Source organism: Manis pentadactyla, chromosome 4 (assembly GCF_030020395.1).
Source record: "Manis pentadactyla isolate mManPen7 chromosome 4, mManPen7.hap1, whole genome shotgun sequence".
In the NCBI taxonomy this organism is placed as follows: Eukaryota; Metazoa; Chordata; class Mammalia; order Pholidota; family Manidae; genus Manis; species Manis pentadactyla.
The window spans coordinates 11455735-11475079 of NC_080022.1; the positions used below are offsets into that span (position 1 = coordinate 11455735).

Genomic DNA, 19345 nt, shown 5'->3' on the forward strand with positions numbered 1-19345 from the left:
TTTTACTGAGTGATTTAGAAAAAAATTACTTTTTTATAGATGAGAAAACCAAACCTGGTGATGCATAAGGAGGCCTGGCAGTGATGACTTGTGGTTCTACCTTGAGGCTTTTATCCCTAAGTAGTTTGTAACTCAGATACCTTCTTTTGGTTTTTAACTGGCATAGGTTTATTTCCCTGTTTTAAACTGCAGCAAGCTCTGACAACCTCATGAAGTGTTCATCTTTTGCCATAGCATGTGAGAGCCAAATAAAAAAGCTGTGTAAATTCTTAGTTATAACACCCTGTTTCCTTATAGTATTTCTTTCTTTAAAAAAAAAAAGAGAGAATACTAAATTTGTCTCAGATCCTGGGGTTGGATTTACTCATCTGTTTGGCTTAGAGATTGTCTTGGACATGAGAGCTATAGTGGATTAATTTAAGGTGGATTAACCCCTGCAAGTTATTTGCTTAAAAAGTAAACCTTCCCCAATAGGGAGAAGAGAGTGTGTTGCAAAATTTCAGAAACCTGTAAATAGTAGAACTTGTAAATAGCTTTTTATTTGAGAATGCTGTAATAGAACTTAAAACCATAGCAGTCTTGTACATCCAGTACTGAAAAAAGAATATATATTTCTCACATGGTTCCTAAGCATAATAAACTTGCTTAAACATATCTTTCTTTAAATCTAACTGTGTAGGTAATCTTTTCTCCTTGTCTTTCAACTGATTGTACTCCTCTTTGAGGATTGTGTTAAACTGAATAGAGTAAGAAATTCGACTTCATTGACTCATGTTTCCCATGTTATTCACAAAGAGCCTAAGCTTGTAAGACTCAAGTGATTTACATGAGATTTCTTCATTAGTCCTTCAAAAATTTCAAATTAAAACCACATGGGAAATTACTTTGGATATTTATGTTTTTCTAAAAATTCGTTTATCCACTAGGTAGTGGTAGAAGTAGTAATAAGAGTAACAGCAGTGCCACTTCATCTGCTGAGTGCCTTCATGCTCCAAACTCTGTAGACCTGTAGGGTATTTTTTTAAATCTTAATTCTATGAGATTGGTACTATTGTTATTTTCATTTTACAGATGTGGAAGCTGAGGCTTAGCAAGAGGTTAATAAGTGACTGGTCTGAGGATACATGCTGTATGTGTGAATCAAGATTTGAATTGAGATCTCTGAATCCAAAACCCATTTGCCCACTGTCCTATTTTTATTACCCTTACATGAATTGTGTTTAATAGTCTTACTAAATTTGAAAAAAATTATTCAGATTTTGCACAGAATGAAATACTTGTCTTTAGGTGGCATATGATGGTAAAATATTGTTACTTTTAATTCTACATTCTCAGGCCAGGATTCACTACCTTTTGCCATCTCTGGAGGTAGAAATAGCTTTGGAGAAGATCCAGACCTAAAATTTAGATCGTCTAATTATTGCTACTTGTCAATTTTAAGGTTTATATGCTACTCATTTTTAGTTTGACTTTTCACCAGATTTTTTTTGCCCTTCTGCAGCACTGATTCCAGCAGTAGTTCAAGTGATGACTCTCCAGCCCGATCAGTTCAGTCTGCAGCAGTCCCAGCACCCACTTCCCAGTTGCTTTCATCCCTGGAAAAAGATGAGCCCCGTAAAAGTTTTGGTATCAAAGTTCAAAATCTTCCAGTACGCTCTACAGGTAAAATTTTGTGTTCTGTATTCATCTCTCTGCTACTTTTTGGGAATGAGACTGAGCAACTTGAATTCTGTGTTTTGTAGTGACAACAGGTTTACCTTTGGTGGTTCGTAAATCTAAGGCCATGTAAGAAAAAGCAAGTGATTATTGTTAACTTTATATATTTCTAGGTTACATATTATAAAGATTACATGTTCTTTTACTTGTCCTTATATATGTACATATTGTGCATATTACACACACACACCAAGGTTTGTACGGTGCATATTATATAAAGAAAGCATGGTTTAATTTTGAATAGATATGCTTTCTAGACTAAATATTTTGATATAAAGGAAATTTGGTATGATGAAATTATAGGAGTACCATTCTTAGTTAGATTTATTATATTGGCTTAGAATCCTGTGTTATGTGAAGTAACTTTGAACATAAAATTATGATAGGAAACCCATTTCAAAATAATATTTTAAATGAGGAAAGTCACGAATAATGGAAAAATCTAGTTAAGAGCTATTCTGTAGTCTTTCCTTTACTCCTGATATTTTTAACTGACATTTGACCATAATATGCTGTCGTTCCTATGTTAGGCATATTTAGTATGCCAGCCACTGTTAGTAGATAGACCAACAAAGACCAAACTAAGGCTTTCTTAGCTAAGTGCATTTTAGTAATCCTGCATACCAGGTTTGTGAATAGATATATTGAAACACACAAGCTGATTTATATTGCTTGGTAATGTAGGAATGGATGGGGGTAAAATGGATAGGGGCTTGTCTTTCTGTATGATTTTAACTCTTACAATGAAGCAAATTAACACAAGACCCCAGAGGATATGATTCATCTTTGAAAGGTCTTAAAGGTGTTCAGCATGTTACATGCCACTTACACACAATTTTACAACTGATGCCTGAAAAGCTAGATACATGGCTGTCTTAAGTCTTTATAAGTTGTATGTATGTATGTATGTATGTGTGTAAAGTTTTTATTATGAAACTTACAAGCATACACGAAAATAGAGGAGTAGCAAAATGAACTCCCCTCACATACCCAGGATTAAAAAAGTCATCAGTATTTTGTCACACTTGCTTTATCTCTCCCCACCTTCCTTCCTTCTGGTTCTTGTTGCCTTTTTCTTTGGGGAGGTGGGTATTTTAGTGAATCCCTGATGTCATTTCCATATTGACTTAAAGATACATACTTTTGCATTTGTCTGTAAATTATAAGGGCATTTTCCTGCATAACCACAATATCATTCTTACCTAACAAATAACCAGTAATATGTCTAACACCAAGTTTATTTTCAGAATTGTACAGTAGTCTCCATAATGCCTTTTTAGAGTTACTTTATTGGAAGAGTAATATTTTAATGGTAACAAAACTGAGATAAAAAATCAGGTGAACCATTGAGTAGCTTACTTACTGAGTCATAACTAAAGTAGAAATGCAAGCAACTTGTTTTTGTTTGGCGATTTAGATACAAGTCTCAAAGATGGCCTTTTCCATGAATTTAAGAAATTTGGGAAGGTGACTTCAGTGCAGATACATGGAACTTCAGAAGAGCGGTATGGTCTGGTATTCTTTCGGCAGCAAGAAGACCAAGAGAAAGCACTGACTGCATCGAAAGGCAAACTTTTCTTTGGCATGCAGATTGAAGTAACAGCATGGATAGGGCCAGGTAAGAGGCCGGGAAGCTGAGTGTCAGTGCAGTTTGTATTCCGGCTTACGAAAGGGCGGCATATTATCCTGACTGTGGACACTTTTCCAGCTTTATTTATTGGCATACTTCCATTGTCTATTTGAAATAGTGGTGACATACATTGTTCAACTTAATAACAACGTTGTTTTGGTTAGGGAGGGTAAAGATTGTTTTGTTTCTATAAGGGAGAAATGCTGCCTGAAAGACAAGAGTTTAGCCCCTTGTTGAGTCCAACCTTCCCAAAAGAATTGAATTGAGATAAGGAGATCCTAAAAGATTGAGGACAGCATTACCTGAATTAGAAAACAAATTCCGTGTTAAGTTGATTTGAGGGACTATTTAGACCAGTTTTATTGCCATTATGCCCAGCACAGATTGGTTCTGTTATTCTAGTTCCCATGACCTTGAAAGAGAGTGACAAAGAAGCAGGACTAAGTCTTAATGAGTGTGACCCATTGAGGATTTCAGGGGGACGTTTTATTAGCTTGAGTCTATAAGACCTATTATAAGGCAGGAAGTCTTCTCAAACATGGTTTGGGTCAGTGTTTTTCCTGTTTCAGGACCACATGCAATGCTTGTTTAAAAGGCAGACTCTTTGACTGTGTGCCAGCTTAATGGTTCAGAATTTACATACTCAAGTTGGGAACCCCCAATTTAAGGCAGCTTGTAAGTTTGTAGAGGAATTAATAGAAACGTTAAAATTAACTCCAACCCATTATGTAGCTGATACAGTTGAACTGTAAGACCAAGACTTGGAGATTAAGCTTAGCATTTTCTTGGGATATTAGTTTTGTTTGACAATTGAAGAGGGAAAAATAGGATTTCCCTGATAAGGACATGTAAATGTTATTTGTATATTAAAACAGGCACAGCATTGTTAGTGTGAAGACTGCAAAATGTACACAAATTTTCTGATAAAACATGGGAATCCAAAGGAATGTTGTCTTTTCAAAGGAGTTAGAGGTTATGCCTTCACATTCTGTTTCTGCCAAGTTTGAGATGCACTGCCCTCGCTTACTTAAACTGCGCTAAGAGCAGCTTGGGAGTTCTTAGGAACAGGTCAGAACTGACTTGAAGAGTCCTATTTAGAATATCATGTAACCTGATAAGTTTTTAGAAGCACATAGAATTATTAAGTAGTGAGGATCTAATTCCGGGGCATTATCAATAGAAGACTGTCTGATCTCTGAGTGGTAGTGCTATCTTGAGATTTTTACTGTAAAAAAGCATTTTACCTAATTAGCACCCAGGATGTTAATTAAGCTTTAACCACCTGCCAGTGAAGATTTTGAGGTTTGTTTGGTTCAAGCATAGGAAAGCTGAAGGTACTTTTTCCACATGGGACAACGTGAAACACCAGTTTAAGGGAATATTTGATGCAGTTGAATCTGAGTATGGAGACTTGGTTGGAATTAAGTTGTTGGATAGTTAAGTCATAAGTGTTTTATATTAAAATGTATGGAACTGATTGCTTCCTTAAGCAGGGAGCATTTAGAATTAAAAAGAACAAATCCAAGACACCCTTTGGAGACAGATCCCTGCTGGCTTACAGGATTGCTATGCAAGGTGTTACAGTCCCCTACACATGAAATTGTGGGCTAAAAGATTTTTTTTCAGTGACGTATAGTCAATGAGACTTAAATTGGTCATGAAGAGTAAATAGATTTGGAAATAAATGTGGAAAAAACCTTCTTTTTTCTTTCCTAAATTGAAATTTCTGATTCTGAAATTTTATGGAGCTGTTTGGTAGAAATGAAGCCATTACAGATTTTAATGGTTCCAAATCATGCTTTCCTTGCAATTCTGTCTTTTGGACTGCTAACCTCAAGATGTCTCTTAATTTTTTAAATTTCATTTTTCTCCCTTTTTAAATGAAATATTCCTAAATATGTACCCACCCTTTGGTAGTTTCAAGAAGACCTAATTGAGCTTGAAATTACCCTGTGTGAGACAGGTATATGAGCCCTCCTGCGTCCATCTGACTCTCTGAAAGTATATATTCTGACATTGTGAAGATTAAGCTGAGCTACCATTAGAACATCATACTGGAATCAGGATGAAGCGTATGCTGGCTGAGTTCATTCAGCAGCTCAGAAGTTGACAACCAGTGTTGACATCATCAGTAAAGTTCAGTAGCTAACACTAAATACTTTGTTTCAGTCAAGTTGGTTAAATATTAACATATTTTGGATGGCTTTGGTTTTTCTTTAAAGAGAGAGAGAACCTACAGGCTGTATTGTAATTATCAACAAAATGTTAAATGTCCCTGCCCTAGACCAAGTTAATATATGGAGCTTCAGAAAAAGCCTGTGATTGAATTAGACATTAAACCAGGGCTTTTGATCATAAAAATAGAAACCTCGAGAGTCATTTAGTCTCTTTCCGTTTGTCATTGTGGACCATGCAACACCAAAAGATGTTTCATAAGTGTTGCTTCAGTCAGTTTTAATACAAATATTATTCTTGTATCTAAAAATTGCTGCATTTAGACTGCTGGGTTATGTTAAGTAGCATGACAAACATAAATGCGAAATACTTGATAAACTTTTGAAAAGTAAATTAAACAAATAATGAAGCTGGATTATTTTAATTTGTATTAAAGTTATGTATATGTCAGATTGTAGTCTTATTCTCCATATTGAAAGCCTTCTATGTAATATTGGAACCTAAGATAAGGCTGAAATAATTACCACTTTTGCTGGGGTTTAACAAATCTATGCATTAGTGATTATTTCTGAAATAAATCAGTTTAGCAGATTGAAATTCAGTCCTCTTTTCTATTTGAAAAATCAAACAAAGTATTACTTCCCCTAAATTTTTGGACAAGTTTCTTTAGCCTCAGTATTCCTCCTTTGCTTTGGAGTTAACAAGAGGCAGCTATTTCTGAAGGTGTGTATATTTTTTCAGAGTGTATGAGTATCAAAGCCCAATATTTCAGAGATTTAATTTCTGAAATGTAGATTTCCCCATGATATAGAAATATACATTAAAACACTCTCCTCTTCTTTTTGCTCTGTCCCCATCCCACTTACAGAAACAGAAAGTGAAAATGAATTTCGCCCTTTAGATGAAAGGATAGATGAATTTCATCCCAAAGCAACAAGAACACTCTTTATTGGCAACCTTGAAAAAACCACTACTTACCATGACCTTCGCAACATTTTCCAGCGCTTTGGAGAAATCGTGGTATGTTGCTTTTTACAATAAAAAGTTTTAGATCTTTGCCATAAAACATAAAGCATAGTACAAATTATATTTGGAAAGATGATATTCAGATGGTATAATGAATATTTTTCTTAATCACCCTGTGTGTTTTTAACCCTTGCTAAAAGATGACCTAGTAAAATCCATTGAGGAGAGGAGAGAATACTCTCAAACTCATTCTACAAGACCAACATCATTCTAATACCAAAACCAGGCAAAGACACCACAAAAAAAGAAAATTACAGACCAATATCCCTGATGAACATAGATGCAAAAATACTCAACAAAATACTAGAAACTGAATTCAAAAATACATCAAAAAGGTCATCCATCATGATCAAGTGGGATTCATCCCAGGAATGCAAGGATGGTATAACATTTGAAAATCCATCAACATCATCCACTACATCAACAAAAAGAAGGACAAAAACCACATTATCATCTCCATAGATGCTGAAAAAGTATTCAGCAAAATTCAACATCCATTCATGATAAAAACTCTCAACAAAATGGATATAGAGGGCAAGTATCTCAACATAATAAAGGCCATATATGACAAACCCACAGTCAACATTATACTTAACAGCGAGAAGCTAAAAGCTTTTCCTTTAAGATCGGGAACAAGACAAGGATGCTTACTCTCCCCACTTCTATTCAACATAGTACTGGAGGTCCTAGCCACAGCAATCAGACAACACAAAGAAATAAAAGGCATCCAGATTGGCAAGGAAGAAGTTAGACTGTCCCTGTTTGCAGATAACATGATATTGTACATAAAAAATCCCTAAAGAACACTCCAAAACTACTAGATCTAATATCTGAATTCAGTAAAGTTGTGGAGTACAAAATTAATACACAGAAATCTGTTGCATTCCTATACATTAACGATGAACAAGCAGAAAGAGAAATCAGGAAAGCAATTCCATTGACAATTGCATCCAAAAGAATAAAATACCTAGGAATAAACCTAACCAAGGAAGAGACAGACTTACACTGTGAAAACTACAAAACACTCCTGAGAGAAATTAAAGAAGATACCAATAAATGGAAACACATCCCATGCTCATGGATAGGAAGAATTAATATTGTCAAAATGGCCATCCTGCCTAAAACAGTCTACAGATTCAATGCAATTCCTATCAAAATACCAATAGCATTCTTCAGTGAACTAGAGCAAATAGTTCTAAAATGCATATGGAACCACGGAAGACCCTGAATAGCCAAAGCAATCCTGAGAAGGAAGAATAAAGCTGGGGGAATTACACTCCCTGACTTCAAGCTCTACTACAAAGCCACAGTAATCAAGACAATTTGGTCCTGGCACAAGAACAGACTTATAGACCAATGGAACAGACTAGAGAGCCCAGATACAAACCCAAGCATATATGGTCAATTAATATACGATAAAGGAGCCATGGACATACAATGGGGAAATGACAGCCTCTTCAACAGCTGGTGTTGGCAAAACTGGACAGCTACATGTAAGAGAATGAAACTGGATTATTGTCTAACCCCATAAACAAAAGTAAACTCAAAATGGATGAAAGACCTGAATGTAAGTCATGAAACCATAAAACTCTTAGAAGAAAACATAGGCAAAAATCTCTTGGACATAAATATGAGCAATTTCTTCATGAACATATCTCCCCGGGCAAGGGAAACAAAAATAAAAATGAACAAGTGGGACTATATCAAGCTGAAAAGCTTCTGTACAGCAAAGGACACCATCAATAGAACAAAAAGACATCCTACAGTATGGGAGAACATGTTCATAAATGACATCTGATAAGGGGTTGACATCCGAATTATATAAAGAGCTCATGCACCTCAACAAACAAAAAGCAAATAAACCAATTAAAAAATGGGCAGAGGAACTGAACAGACACTTCTCCAAAGAAGAAATTCAGATGGCCATCAGGCACATGAAAAGATGCTCCAAAAAAAAAAATCCATTGGGGGCTGTTTTGTATGTGTATGGAAAAACATATATATTTGTATTTTGTTTACATATACACTGGACCCTTGAACAACATGGGGGTCAAGGCAAACCCCCTCCCAGCTAGCTGCAACAAAAACATAATAAAAATCTGCATATAACTTTTTTTTTTGGTATCATTAATGTACAATTACATGAGCAACATTATGGTTACTAGACTCCCCCCATTATCAAGTCCCCACCACATACCCCATTGCAGTCACTGTCCATTAGCTTAGTAATATGCTATAGAGTCACTACTTGTCTTGTCTGTGTTGTACTGCCTTCCCCATGCTCTCCCCTACATTATGTGTGCTAATCTGCGTATAACTTTTTAAAAATTCTTTTATTAAGGTATTATTGATATACACTCTTATGAAGGTTTCACATGAAAAAACAATGTGGTTACTGCCTTTACCCACATTATCAAGTCCCCACCCATACCCCAATGGAGTCACTGTCCATCAGCATAGTAAGATGCCACAGATTCACTGTTTGCCTTCTCTATGCTACACTGTTTTCCCTGTGACCCCCAACACCATGTGTACTAAACATAATGCCCCTCAATCCCCATCTCCCTCCCTCCCAACCCGCCCTCCCACACCCCTCCCCTTCGGTAACCACTCGTCCCTTCTTGGAGTCTGTGAGTCTGCTGCTATTTTGTTCCTTCAGTTTTGCTTCATTGTTATACTCCACAAATGAGGGAAATCATTTGGCACTTGTCTTTCTCTGCCTGGCTTATTTCACTGAGCATAATATCCTCCAGCTCCATCCATGTTATTGCAAATGGTAGGATTTGTTTCTTTCTTATGGCTGAATAGTATTCCATTGTGTATATGTACCTCATCTTCTTTATCCATTCATCTGCTGATGGACAGTTAGGTTGCTTCCATATCTTGGCTATTGTAAATAGTGCTGCAATAAACATTGGGGTGCATATGTCTTTTTGAGTCTGAGAAGTTGTATTCTTTGGGTAAATTCCAAGGAGTGGGATTCCCAGGTCAAATGGTATTTCTATTTTTAGTTTTTTGAGGAACCTCCATATTGCTTTCCACAATGGTTGAACTAGCTTACATTACCACCAGCGGTGTAGGAGGGGTTCCCTTTTCCCCATATCCTCGCCAGCATTTGTTGTTCTTAGTCTTTTCGATGCTGGCCATCCTTACTGGTGTGAAGTGATATCTCATTATGGTTTTAATTTGCATTTCCCTGATGATTAGTGATGTGGAGCATCTTTTCATGTGTCTGTTAGCCGTCTGAATTTCTTCTTTGGAGACTTGTCTCTTCATATCCTTTGCCCATTTTTTAATCAGGTTATTTGCATATAACTTTTGATTGTGCCAAAATGAACGTACTGCTATTGACTGGAAGACTTACCAATAACATAAACTGTCAGACAATACATGTTTTGTATATAATATGTATCATATACTGTATTCTTACAATAAAGTAGCCTAGAGAAAAGAAAATGTTTTTTCAACTTGTCACAAACCTCTAAAAAGTTTTCCAATATATTTATTGAAAAAAATCCTCATGTAAGTGGGTCTATGCAGTTCAAACCCGTGTTGTTCAAGAGGCAGCTATGTATTTTCCTATCCATTTTTCTTACCTCTTTGTCCATCAGGTGCTATTTTAATGTCATCTCTAGGCCTGTGGGTTGCAAAGAATATCTGGAAGAGAAAATGTGTTCGTATACGAAAGAAGAAACAGATTGATTAGTGTATAGTTGTGGTGTTACCACAATGCACATCAAAAGTACCAGGGAGATTACTAAAGGTGGATGTCATGTTGGAAGCTCAGTTCTATTTTGAAATTTTAATTAGAAACACTTGTTATATTATGCAAATTATTGTTAGATTTAGGAATAGAAATATTTTTCTGTTCCTTGTGACTTAAAACTTGAGTCAGTTTATAGTGAAAATAGTTTGATTGCAGCTTTGTATACCCATGGGATATACTATTTAGTTTTGTGTTTGAGAAATACAGGGAAATTACTTGTTTTTCCTAGACTTTCTCTATATTAATAACAGTGAAGAAATTGCTCTCTAGTATATTTGGATCTCAGAGAGTAAAAAAAAGGTTTGGGGTAGGAGCTGTTGTTAATCTTTCAGGTTTGTGTGTGTATGTCCATTTGTCTGTCTATCCATCCTTATACACTAATGCTGTAAGCAAAAGTCCTTACTTTTTTTAGTGATATAATCTAATCATGTGATTAAAACATAATTTGTATTTGTGGCTGATCTAAACCTCATAGGGTCTGTGGGCAACAGATAGAAGAGGTTGATAAGAAAGTGAAGAAAAAATAGACGCTATATATTTATAGATCTATACCAACCACACTTTCATCTTTCTTCCTTTTTTCAGTTATTTTGATTTGTTTAAGTTCTTTTATTGTGTAAGAGTGGTGTATACTCCAGTTCTAGCTCCACTGCCTATCCAAATAAGTAACTTGGATTTCACTTATCTCCCTGAGCTCTAGCTTCTTGTCTTTATACAATGATGTTTAATTTTGCTGTTTCATGTTCATGAGTCAGTGAGCTGGTAAAAGTTTCACACATACTCTTACTTGAAGGTAGCTGCTACTTTAAATGTTGGAGGATTAGGAAAAGTTGTATTTGGGCCCACAGATGTATTTTCATCACCAGGGTTGCTAAAAATGGAATGATTATTTTAAGAGCTGTGCTTCTCAGTAAGATCGACAAGTCAGTATTCTGTTTGAAAACCTTAACCTCATCATGTTTGCAATTGCTCATGAATGTCACTGTTTTATGACACAAATTCGGGAAAATGGTCTGTCACTTATTGATAAGATTATGCTAGAGCTAGAAGAACCTATTAATGAGTCTACCCACCAATATTCTTGGGAGACCATTTCTCTTAAATGGAGTTATCCTGAGTTATTACATTCTCCATAGGTGGTGAAAATCGGTTCCTCTTTACCATTACTTAGAACAATTTTGAGTATAAATTACTGTTTTTTTTTAAGGGTCCATCAAATAGCTCTTTAAATGCATTATTCATTTTGCACTGTTTCAGGTTTTGATTATTGGCTTATGACTCTTAAGGAGGCTTAGATGATCACAGTACTTACACTCTTCAGTATGTGGTCCAGGTCATTATTGTTTAAGTGCAAGGTTTGCCATTCAACTGTCTTTTTTTTCATGTGTAAGCCAGGTTTTTTCACCACCTCTTCTAAGAAGGCAGGATTGGAGGGTCAGGTGTGACTACAGGTTTCAAGCATTCCAAAGAGATGGGAGTGTTCCTTTATACTGTTCTTTAATCCAAGGATAGTGTTCTGATACATCTTCAAAAGGTAGTTCAAGTATTTATATATCCATTCATTCTGGATATGAGAGACTGTTAACCATATTTATCAATCACCAGGCTTGAATACATTAGATATATTGATAGAATGAATCTTCTAATTTAGGGTTGTACATTTTAAAAATTTGATTTCATTGTCATTCTTCCTCTTACCAGATACTGTATTTTAAATGGCCTACCCCTGCTAAGGATTTTAGATATTAGAGAAGGGAATTATTTCTTAGGTTTTCACTGAGTAGGCTACTTTTCCTTTATTACCACACAGGTATTGTGGGTTTTAGATTTTGAATTTTGAGTTGCAGTGCAGTTGGTCTTCTGCAGAAAGCTTCATACAGGAAGGGTTTCACTGTGACTACAAATGCTATGTTGAATAGTTTTTTAGACTCTAACTTTACAGTTGCATTAAGATAAACAGTTTAAATGGTTTTTTTTGGAATATGTCTTGAGAAACAAACAGTTCATATGGACTTTGTTTATTCTTATTTATTTTCTTGTTGGCATATCACTAAGTAGTATCCATTGGCTTTTTTTAGGATATTGATATTAAGAAAGTAAATGGAGTTCCTCAGTATGCATTCTTGCAGTACTGCGATATTGCCAGTGTTTGTAAGGCTATTAAGAAGATGGATGGGGAATACCTTGGAAACAATCGCCTCAAGGTAAAGGACTTTACCTAAGTTATTGTGCTGTGTTTTAAGTTTAAAGTTATTTTGTGCTTATGTCTGAGTAGTTAAAATTGCAGCAGTACAGTGAGAGAACCATTAAGGTAGTGCACTTCTTTGCATCCTTATCCTGGAATACTGTAATCCTAATTAACACTTCCTTCCCCAGCTAGGATTACTTTTGTAAATTTCTGTTATATTTTAACTAGATAGTTCCAATTTGAGGTGTTGGTTTGATAAAATTCTACAGAAGACAAGTTTTCTCAGAATTCTGTAGTTGAATAATTGGTGACTTTACTAATAGAAATTTTATCTTTTACATTCAGCTGGGTTTTGGAAAGAGCATGCCTACAAACTGCGTGTGGTTAGACGGGCTTTCTTCAAATGTATCGGATCAGTATTTAACACGACACTTCTGCAGATATGGGCCTGTTGTAAAGGTAGGTGGGGGTTTTGTGTGTAGTATAAAGTCACTTCTGACTTGCTATTCTTGATATTCTGTCCTTTCAGTCCCAACTTTCTAGAACTGACTTTTTATTTTTAATAATAACTGACATGATAAAATTCTCTTTTCCAAAATTTTGTCTAGAAGGGCATTTGTATCTCTTAGCTTCTGAGATGAATCGATTTATTTTATTTTATTTTATTTTATTTTTAATTTTTGGTATCATTAATACACAATCACTGATATCATTAATATCAATCAAAATGAGCAACTTTGTTTACTAGATTCCCCCCATTATCAAGTCCCCACTACATACCCCATCACAGAGATGAATATTTTGAAAAATGATTTTAAACCAGCCAAGGTTATTAATTTTGAAGCTAATCTGCATAATATTGTTAGACAGTTTCTTAGGGATTTTTAGTGTTTTTCTTTTTTATTGAAGTTTCGTTGATACACAATCTTATACTGGTTTCAGGTATACAATACAGTGGTTCAGTAGTTACCCGTATTATTAAATCCTCACCCCTGCCACTAGTGCAGTTACTGTCTGTCAGCATAGGAAGATGTTACGGAATCATTGGCTATATTCTCCATGCTATACTACCATCCCCATGACCAACTTATATTATGATTGAGGATTTTTGTGCCCTTTTATCCCCCTCCCCCTCTGTAGCCACCCACCTACACCAACCCCTTCCCTGTGGTAACCACCAGTCACCTCTTAGTATCTATGAGTCTACTGCTATTTTTTTCATTTCATTTTGTTTTATTTTTAGATTCCACAAAAAAGTGAAATCATATGGCATTCATCTTTCCTCATCTGGCTTATTTCACTGAGCATAATACCCTCTAGGTCCATCCATGTTGTTGCAAATGACAGGATTTCTTTCTTTTTTGTGGCTGAATAATATTCCATTTTGTTTGTGTACCACATCTTCTTTAGCCATTAACTTATTGATCACCACTTTGGTTGCCTCATTATCTTGGCTATTGTAAATAATGTGGCAGTAAACATAGGGGTACACATATATTTTTGAATCCGTGATTTTGTTTTCTTCAGGTAAATTACTGGAAGTGGAATATTCATTTCTATTTTGGCTCTTTGAGGAACCTCCATACTGCTTTCCACAATGGTTGCACCAATTTACATTCCCACCAACAGTGTAGAGGTTCTCTTTTCTCCATATCCTTGCCAACATTCTTAGGGATTTTTATAATTTTGTCTTACATTAAAATGAGGCAGTCTGATTATATAATTATTTATATTCACTCTAATATGTAATTAGACTTGATATTTTTAAACGATGACTTTATAGGACATTCACACAACAGAATATTCATCTAACCAAATGTTTGTTATGTAACTCTCCTACAAACATTAACAGAAAATGGGCATCTGGTCTCATTCTCTTATGTGAAGGTAAAGCTTTGTAACCCCTTGAAAGCAAATTTATGTTTGGTGGGTGTGTTGCATAACTTTGACATTTCTTTAAATGTACCTTTTGTTGTTTGGAGAAACACAAATCTCAACAACACATCTCACAGACTAGTATAAATAAAAATCCAGCAGATTAAAAATAACAGTGTTACTTAAAACCAGAATTCACTGAAATTTGTTATTGATTCATTACTCCACATTTTTTTATCTTTTGCAAGGGTGTTTTTTAATTGTTTCAGCCAAAACTAGAAGAATGCTTACCTAAATACAGTAAGTACTCAGTCAACATGGAAAACAGCGTAAAATACAGAAAAACAAAAAGGCATGATATACCTCAAACCACAACATACACGATTCTAAGTCCTTATATATTCTATTGTGTTTTGGTACAACATGCATCATCAAGAAAAACCTGACATTTTCTAGAATAGAATACGTGTTTTTTTCTTGACAGTGTCCTTCTGATTTAGAATTTTGTTGGGACTGACACCAAGTCTAGTGGATTCGTCTCTTACTTGGTTTTTTTTTTTTTATAGGTGGTGTTTGACCGCTTAAAAGGCATGGCCCTGGTTCTCTACAATGAAATCGAATATGCACAAGCAGCTGTAAAAGAGACCAAGGGGAGGAAAATTGGTGGGAATAAAATTAAGGTGTGGAGAATGATTTTAAAATGAAGCAAGACAAAATAGTATTCAGGTCCCTCCCTCTTAATCACAGCACTGGCATTTTCTAGGTGGCTAGCATGGGAAATGGTTTACAGAACATTGAATTGTGTTTCCTCAGTTTTTAAAGGGGATATTACAATTTTTATACTCAGCTACTTTATAGCACAGTTCTTTTAAATCATTAGTCACTGAATCTTCCCTCAGTATCCTTTCATTCAAGAAAGTGTGCCTCTCTGTGCCCCAGGTGCCTGAAGCTCACATACATGCACCTGGTGCATGTAGACCACAGTCATCTGTGGGTACCTGCAACCCAGGAGCTCAAGATGTCGCCCACCTCCCTTAAATGATCCTCCTCTTCCTCTTCTTTCCTCCTTTCCTAAGCAGTGATTAACCACTGAAAGCATGATCTTTATCTGGTGTTTTTGTCTAAAAACTTTCATTCATGATAGCCTGAAGGAATTTATGTACTTAATAACTATGGTGGTTTGGTTGAAATGTCTTTTGAAAATAAGATACTGATAGATGATGGGTATCATATGCTTTAGTGACTGATGCCCAGTTGTGTAAGTAAAGTTTAAATGTCCCATTATTTTATTTTATGTTCTAAATTTGGTTCCAGAAAATGTATTCACAGCAGAGATTGCTGGATTTAGTTGAACTGATTATTGACAACCTAGAATCCTGATAGGTTTTATTTCAGTTTTCCATTTTGCTTTTTCCACTTGTTCAGAATTAGGCTCTCTGGTTTCTTTATAATTCTTGATCAAGATTTGTTGTTGAGAAAGATTCAAGTTAAGGACATAGTTTCATTTATGAGGACTATTTCACATAATTGAGGTAAATTGCTCTTTCTTGAAATTTATCCAGAGGGCTATGTTAGGAAAAAGTTTGAAAGTCATTAACACTTTCTATCATTAAAATCTGAAACTTGCATCAAACACCTGCTATTCTTTCTTGTTAAGGTGGATTTTGCAAATCGGGAAAGTCAGCTGGCATTTTATCACTGTATGGAAAAATCTGGTCAAGATATCAGAGACTTTTATGAAATGTTAGCAGAAAGAAGGTATGTATTTTAAACCTATCAGCATAGCTTGAATTTTAAAATGCCTAATACATAAAATTTAGATGGGATTAAATTTTATTTTTTATTCCTTTTTTCCACTCTCATTCTCTGAAAATGCTTCCCTCTTCTTCCCTCATATAGAAAAAAATATTTATTTTTAATGAATCCAATTTTCATATGGTTCATGGGATTTGGGGTAACCTTTCTACATTTCTCACTGAATGCTCCTAAAATTTGAAAGTGTTACATTTTGCCAGATTATAACTTATGCATAAATCATTCTGCCTTATAGTTTTAAATTGAATGTGATAACATGTTGAAGTACATTATAAAGAATTAAATGCCCTGCATATTTAGGAATGACAACATGTAGGTTATCACCATGTATGTGTTCATACTATTTAATTTTTTTAAAAAGCTTTCAAAAGAGCTTTGTTTTAAATTCAGATCTCTTAATTTGTGAATCAATAAGCCAAAGATTATGTAAATTGGTAGTTCTTGCAATGTAAAAAGTAAAGATTATTTCCCCTTGTTAATTTTCAACCATTGTGTGTAGCATTTGATATTTTTTCTGCTGCTTGTAGGAAACTTTACAGTTCAGAATCATTTAAGGTCTCACATTCTTAAATCAGGCTATCTCCATTGGCTTAAAACTGCCCCCAAACTGATGATTGATTCTTTTTCAGACTGAATATATTAAAACATCCTAACATAATGTCATCAAGTGCTTCAATAGTTATCACATATGAAAATGGAAACTATCGTCCAAAGGACCAAGCTGTTTGTCCAGACATGTCTCTTTGATAAGTTTCCTGGAATGTTACCCCTAGATCTCCACCCCTATACTACATATTTGTTAGACAAAAGGCTAGTGTGAAAATGCCTTTAGATGCTTCTTAGGTTCAAGTGTAAATTATGATCATGCTGCCAGAAATCCATTGAGTGCACTTCCTTTTTCCTGCCTCCTCTTGCCCCTTCATTTTGTGTAAATCATAGAAGATATATATTTCTTTGAGTCATGGAATATTGTGTAATGGTCTTTGAATGGTTAGGAGATTTTTAAATGAAAAATATCCACCACAGGCAAATTCCCAAAAGCCAAAACTTGTTAGGTTTTGATGTTTTTTCACTAGCAGATTGGAATCCACATTCCCATATATCAAAATTCAACAGTCCTCCAGCCAGAAAGTCAGTCTTGATATGAGACTTTTCTGTGTCAGTCATGTGTATGTATGTGTGTGAGTGAAAGAGAGACAGTGAGAGAAAGAACATAAGCAGGAGAATATATATGTCTGTGGAGAGAGAAAAAAAGTTCTCCATCCTGGCTCCTTCAGTAGCAGTTTGAAATCATTTGTATACTTTAAGGTTTATCGAAATTCTTAGCCATAAGAGTGGAAGGTGTGTGTTGGTGGTCTAGTGGCACCTGAGACATAAAAAAAAATCCTTAAAATACTCTGTGCATACTCTGTGCAAAGAATAATGTCTTGTAAGGGTTGGATAATGCTGTGTTAATTTTCATATATTACCACTTAAATTCATTCATTTTACTGGTAGCTTTGTCCCATTCTTACCCATGGGTATTTATTCCTGTTGAATTAATTTATCTCCTAAAGTAGAAAGCAGGAGGGTATGGTATTCACTGTGACCCAGTTTTGCCCCATTTGGTTTCAGATGGCAGTGCTTATGGAATGCATTCCTTGCAGTAGAACTTGAGCTTTGCCTTTTCCATAGTGTGGAAGGAAATCATCCCATTGAATAGTTGATGCATGAATGAAAAAATGCTTTACCTGTAATGTATATTTCAGCCTAGGAATGCAAACACGACCCATTTGTATAGGGCTCTGCAGTTTAAAAGTAATACTTCATGTATTCCCTCAAATAGTGTGTCAGGGACGTAGGGCCTTGACTCTTGTCTTGTGTTACTTATGGTGGGAACTGAAGGTCAGATGACTTTGCCGATAAGGACACAAGACTGCTAAGCAGACGGACTGGGGATAAACCCAGGGCTCCTACCTTCTAATGTGCATTGAGCCCTACACTTTACCAAAGTGATTCTCAAGGTAAGTTTACAGGGTCACATTATGCTTTGGATTTCCCATCTACTTATGGTGGTTGAATATTTATGGTAGTTACATAAACAGAGTTCTCCCAAAACCTGGCCTTTCCAAGTTCCTCAGGGACCTGCCAGGGCCTCTTATACACAGTACCAATGCTCAGCTGTATTGTCTCATGCTTAACTTGAGTTCCTTGAGGCAGGAATGCTCATTTCTTTTGGTAATAATGGGCCCGGCAAATTATGTACAAAATAATCATTTATTAAACTGGACAGTGCTCCACCACTACATACATTTGGCTATAATTTTTAAAAAATTTATGTAGTTTTAGTTAGCTTGATTTTGAAGATATCTTGAGACTGTTTTTAATATATGACTTCACTCCTGTTAATGTGGACAGTAAACTAGTGACCATTCTGTCTTAATCACTTTTATTAAGAAGGCATATGGTGTGGATGAAAGTGGTGCTTTCCTGGAGTTTGTATTTATGATGGTAGTGAGTTAAACTAGCCTAATTCCATGTGTACTAACATTTATTTGCAAGCTGGCAGGCCAGTATGTAGGCAAAGAACCTGATTCCTGTGGAAATCTAGATGATCATCTTGAAACAAATTAAAAGTATCATAGATGTCATAAAGTACTCCCATTGGAGTGAGAAAGTTCAGTATAAATTCATATAATAATGTGTTATTGATGTTCTGATGTTAGGTTTAGATCCTTCATTTGCTGTTGAAAACAGATTAGAATCCAGTAGCAGCTCTGACATATTTTTCTGAGGTTCATTCTTTCAACAAATATTTGAGTGCCTTCTATGAGCCATGCACTGTTAAAAGAATTAAAGAAATTGTGTGGCCAAGAAGGCAAAACCTCTTGCCGTTAGGAGCTTAAGTTTTAGACTTGTTATGCGTCAGTGAACCACTAATGACAGCACTGTGTAGAGTGAGCAGGCCCCAACTGCTTAAGAGAACAAACATTGAGACTAAACCAGAGCGTGAACGAATTGGCCTCTGTTGCAGGTGAATTTCATTTTAGACTCCATACACGTTCTTGTATGTAAATCTAATCCTATTTGAATGCCCTGGCACATGTCACTGTGGGAGGAAACCCGTGGTGAGCTCCTTTACAATTGAGGAATCCTCTCTCAAGGCTTGAAATCA

The 19345-nt window shown here is 35.5% G+C and overlaps 1 protein-coding gene across 3 annotated transcripts in view; it reads left to right on the plus strand.

Moving 5' to 3' along the window:
* Window positions 1–19345, plus strand: part of SPEN (spen family transcriptional repressor) — an 85538-nt gene that overhangs the window by 53879 nt on the left and 12314 nt on the right. For all 3 annotated transcript variants that reach the window (XM_036914336.2, XM_057499767.1, XM_057499766.1), the window contains 7 exons: window positions 1502–1662; window positions 3134–3334; window positions 6390–6541; window positions 12392–12517; window positions 12847–12960; window positions 14943–15056; window positions 16034–16134. In XM_036914336.2, coding sequence (XP_036770231.2) covers window positions 1502–1662; window positions 3134–3334; window positions 6390–6541; window positions 12392–12517; window positions 12847–12960; window positions 14943–15056; window positions 16034–16134 — 969 coding nt within the window. The remainder of the gene's footprint in view (window positions 1–1501; window positions 1663–3133; window positions 3335–6389; window positions 6542–12391; window positions 12518–12846; window positions 12961–14942; window positions 15057–16033; window positions 16135–19345) is intronic.